The 4,369-nt window shown below is 36.0% G+C and overlaps 1 protein-coding gene across 10 annotated transcripts in view; it reads right to left on the bottom strand.

The window, feature by feature from the left end:
- LOC116844147 (carcinine transporter-like) overlaps window positions 1-4,369 on the bottom strand; it is a 27,374-nt gene that overhangs the window by 9,520 nt on the left and 13,485 nt on the right. For 3 of the 10 annotated variants that reach the window (XM_032815328.1, XM_032815327.1, XM_032815321.1), the window contains 2 exons: window positions 1,578-1,841; window positions 860-1,055 (listed from right to left, as the gene is read on the bottom strand). In XM_032815328.1, the coding sequence (XP_032671219.1) occupies window positions 860-1,055; window positions 1,578-1,837 (456 nt within the window). In that variant the 5' untranslated portion in view covers window positions 1,838-1,841. Of the gene's footprint in view, window positions 1-859; window positions 1,056-1,577; window positions 2,830-3,409; window positions 3,849-4,369 lie in introns of all 10 variants that reach the window. The other 7 variants (XM_032815318.1, XM_032815323.1, XM_032815324.1 and 4 more) reach the window with 5 other exon arrangements.

Below are 4,369 nucleotides of genomic sequence, written 5' to 3'. Positions count from 1 at the left end.
TTTTATATAAAATATATATATATATATATATATATATATATATATATATATATATATATATATATATATATATCAATATGAAATAAATATATTTGTGTATTAATTTTTAATTTATTGTTTAAACAAATTTTGAAATTTTTTTACTGATTTTTACAGGAAAAAGATGAACAATATAATATAATGTTAATAATAAAATAATAATAATCTTAATTGTATTTTACGAAATTGCTGGGCGTCATTCTAGTGAAGGGAAAAGGAGAGTACTTCTCGGATTGTAATATCGGATTGTAATACATTATATTATAGGAGTTAATATTCGATAAAGCCTGCACACAAGAGTACTGGAACAGGCAAAGTGCCAATTACTGGATGTTTTATCTCATGAGTTGAATGATAAACCTTTCGAGTAGAGTAAAATGTTCAATATCGAATATTTAATAAAATAAGAAATAATTAATAAATTCCTATATTTCCTTAATATTTGACAGAATCCGCGCAAGAGAGTGTCGAAAACTAACGAACACCGCAACGAGTGTCAACTATGTTTTCCCCTGTACGATTCTTGACGAGCGTCTCATTGGGAAGAGTGATAATAAATCGTACCTAGTGAGACTTCAAAGGGACCTAATAGCCGTAATTATGACAAATTTGTTCGCACAAACGACCGAGTGATTTGTAACAGTATGCTAAAAGGTAATGCTCAGGTGCGAGACGGTAATAACTGCATTTTGTCGTGATCAAACCGACGAGGGAGCGCGGAATACCAATCGTAATTACGGATAATTGCTCTTATCGTGCGGAGGGTAGCCGCGAATTCTCGTTGTCTTTTCGTGCATGCGAACACTCGAGGATACTTCACCTCAGCCGCTATACTGGCGTACGGGATCTGTGTGAAATTGTATTCCCATCGGCTACAATCCACCGTCTTGTTTGTCTTCCATTCGATTGAGCGAATATCCACCTTGTGGCTCAGGATAGCGGAGAAATCCAGGTCCTTCCGATGACACTGATCGTAATACGGATAATTCTGGGATTTCGGTATGCCGACTTCGACTCTGTGAGGATACGATGAGGAAATTAACAAAAAGGAAGAAACACACAAGCAAGAGAAGACACAGGGAAGAAGGAAAAGAAATTCGTGAGGAAATTAACAAATAGATAAAAAGATGCATAGAAAAGGGAAGATATAGAGAAAAAGGGAAAGAAATTCGTGAAGAAATTAAAAGAAAGCAAAAGAATGTACAGGAAAAAGAAGATAAGCAAGAAAGAAAAGAGGTACATGAGGAAATTAAATACGCACAGAAAAGAAATGACGTAGTGAAGAAAGAAAAGAAAATTATGAGGGAATTAACGAACAGATAAAAAGACGCGCAGAAAAGAGAAGATATAGAGAAGAAGGGAGAGAAATTCGTGAGGAAATTAAGAGAAAGAAAAAAATGCACAGGGAAAGAAGATACAAGAAATAAAAGAAATACGTGAGGAAATTAAATAACAGACGAAAGAAAAGAAGAAAAGAGAAGATATAGAGAAAAAAAATTTTACGTAAAAGATTAGAATCTTTACGATTAACAATCTACCTTCCTTCCTGCGTGAAATTCGGTGAAACTAGCTCATCTATCCTGCACCAGTGTTCTTGTGGCACCAGGGTGAGGAAGAACTGCGAGAAGTACAGAACAGCGTACGCCACGCTGTAAGGGAACAGGGCCAAGAGGAGCAGCCATTGGTATCTGCCAAAGTCACCGACGTAAGGCAGGATATCGTCGAAGGTCTCCAACTTGGTCCTCAACGTAGTCGTCTCGTTGGGGATGTCTATGGAATTCTTCACGCCGTTCTTCATAGTTCTGAGAAGAAGTGTCGTTATTCAGCGCGTTAATTTTATCCTCGCGAAGCCGGATCTCAAAGTGGACGAAGTCACTTTTGTCATCAACGGAGCGAAGAGACTGATCTTGTCAACAGAAGAAAAAGAAGTTATGTGACGAACATCGAGCGAAATTGGAGCTGATACCGATTCTTTTCCTGTTATTCGACCGATAGCGCGATCTTTCTTTCTCGTTTTCTTTTTTTATCCACTGATACAATGCTCGCTCGTGTTATGCGCGATACACAGCTAATCGTGGCGCCGGAGTCGAGATGAGCAAACCGTCGATGTGAAAATTAACGGATTCAGCTGACGCGCGTGACGATCGACTAATGTTGCTGCGCGAAGCCCATGTAATTTGAGTTTCCTCTTGGGTGTGTCAAACGGCATCTTAAGTGGAAGCGATCCGAGCAGCTGGTGTCGTCCGAACGTGATGGGATCAAGTGCCTCGTGACACGCGCCTCGATCGAGACAATTATGAAGATCAAACGCGAGTTTGACGACCCGACGTACTATTAGCGATATTGAGCGCGGCGTAGAGTTTTTGCACGCCGCCCATCCGCCAATTTAATATCTAAATGACCTTGCGCGGCACTCCGCGATTTCTCTATATGGGTCTATTAACAATATCGCCGTGTTTTATCGGTTTCCGCTCGGAAACCCTTTCGGGACAAATTGCTAGTGGATTATGTAATATCAAAATGCAATATATTAAATTGTAAAATGCGATATATTAGCTCTTTCAAGGTCCGGTGTACACAATCATATACACTTTGAGTCCTCTCCAAATTTTGGAGAGGAATATTGTCAAAGCAATGATTCGGTCATTGTAATATACTATCGATCAATGTTTTTCTTATTTTTCGTATTTCTCGTGTGTACAACTTGTGAAATAGTAATTTTCTCCTTGAAAATATAGTGATCGTCCACAGAGCAGAATCATTAAAGCTCGAAATTGTGTAAAATTTTCCCTGAAAAAAAGTGAGCAAATTTTATTTCCTCCATTTTTCATCGATGTCACTTTAAAGTACACATAAATTCTTATGTGTTCGTTACTATGGTTATAATATTTATTAAATTATGTAGCTGGAGCGCACACATGAGCAAACATGAGTGTACATTGTACGTAATTATGTACATTCTGTTGCAAAATAGTTTTCACATTTTTTTTTTCCAATGAAGCTGCAACGCTCAAGTTGTCATAATTGATTGTCATAATTGCGAGTCATTGGTCAATTTACGCAGTAATTAACTATGTCTTTTGTTACTGGCCAATTACTGTACAAATTTGTCAACAGTGTTTCGCAATTGTGGCAATCTTGAGCATTGCAATTTCATTGGAAAAAAGTGTGAAAATTCAAAATAATATTCTATTATTGACATATAAAAAAAGTTTAGTTATTAAGTTAACATTAATATAACATATTAAAATATCACGAAAATAATAATATATCGGTAATATGTTAATTTTACATTAAAATAACAAAATATTAAGTAACACATATGAAAACCATTTTGCGACTAAGTGTAAGTATATTCAGAAAATCGTACTTCTCGACAGGCAATTTTATTCGAGCTACTAAACTCTTCATCATCTCTTAAAACTATCTTATGAAGGAAGAACTTGTGTTCAAACGAAGAAATCGATGTCTGGATCTTAACTTTTTAACGTCCAGTGTATATAATTATGTATATTCATTTTGGATACTTTTGAAATTTTTTATATTGCCAAAGTGATGATTCCGTCGATATAACACATCGATTCATTTTAAATGGAGTTATATTCTTTGCTCCGACCCGTGAAATGATGATTTTTCCGCTGAAGAAACCAATATGACGATTGTATGCAGAGCATAATCGTTGACGCTCGAAATCGTGCAAAGTTCTTCACGAAAAAAGTCAGCAAATTTCATTTTCTCCATTCTTTTATCGATGTCATCTTAAAGTACAAAGTTGGCGCTTTCATATCATGATTATAAGATTTATTAAACTGGAACACACGTGCAAATATGAATGTACATTACTTCGCTTATTTTCTAAATTTGGATCACATCTTTCTTGTACTTGGTTGCATTATCCTTCCAAATAGATAGTTCCTTCTATTTGATTCTAAATGTAAGAAAGACGTGATCCAAATTTGATAAAAACAAACGAAGTATAGGACAACACCGTGAAAGCCTAAAATCATGAAAGTATAATACATTGCAAAGTAGAAGACTAATCTTTGATAGTTGTGTTTAAGATTATTAACTGTCATATTGATTGCTCAGAAATTTTGGAACTCATTAATTGCAATGTTCTTATTAGAAACTTAAGACAATACTCCATATTTCGTGTCGAACAACATCGTGTTCTTTATAATAATAATTCTTAAGTTTCTAGACTGACTATCGCTTTGAGTAAAATTTCTCTCCCTGTTTCTCCCTGTCTTTCTCTGGCTTACCCTGTCTCTCCCCATCTCCCTCCGTCTCTTTCTGTCTCTCTCTCTCTCTCTCTCTCTCTCTCTCTCTC

This window comes from Odontomachus brunneus, unplaced genomic scaffold (genome assembly GCF_010583005.1).
Source record: "Odontomachus brunneus isolate Ranch 3 - 2012 unplaced genomic scaffold, Obru_v1 Obru_scaffold_039, whole genome shotgun sequence".
Lineage (NCBI taxonomy): Eukaryota > Metazoa > Arthropoda > Insecta > Hymenoptera > Formicidae > Odontomachus > Odontomachus brunneus.
Note: the sequence above shows the minus strand (reverse complement) of the source record. Positions and strands in the feature narration are given on the sequence as shown.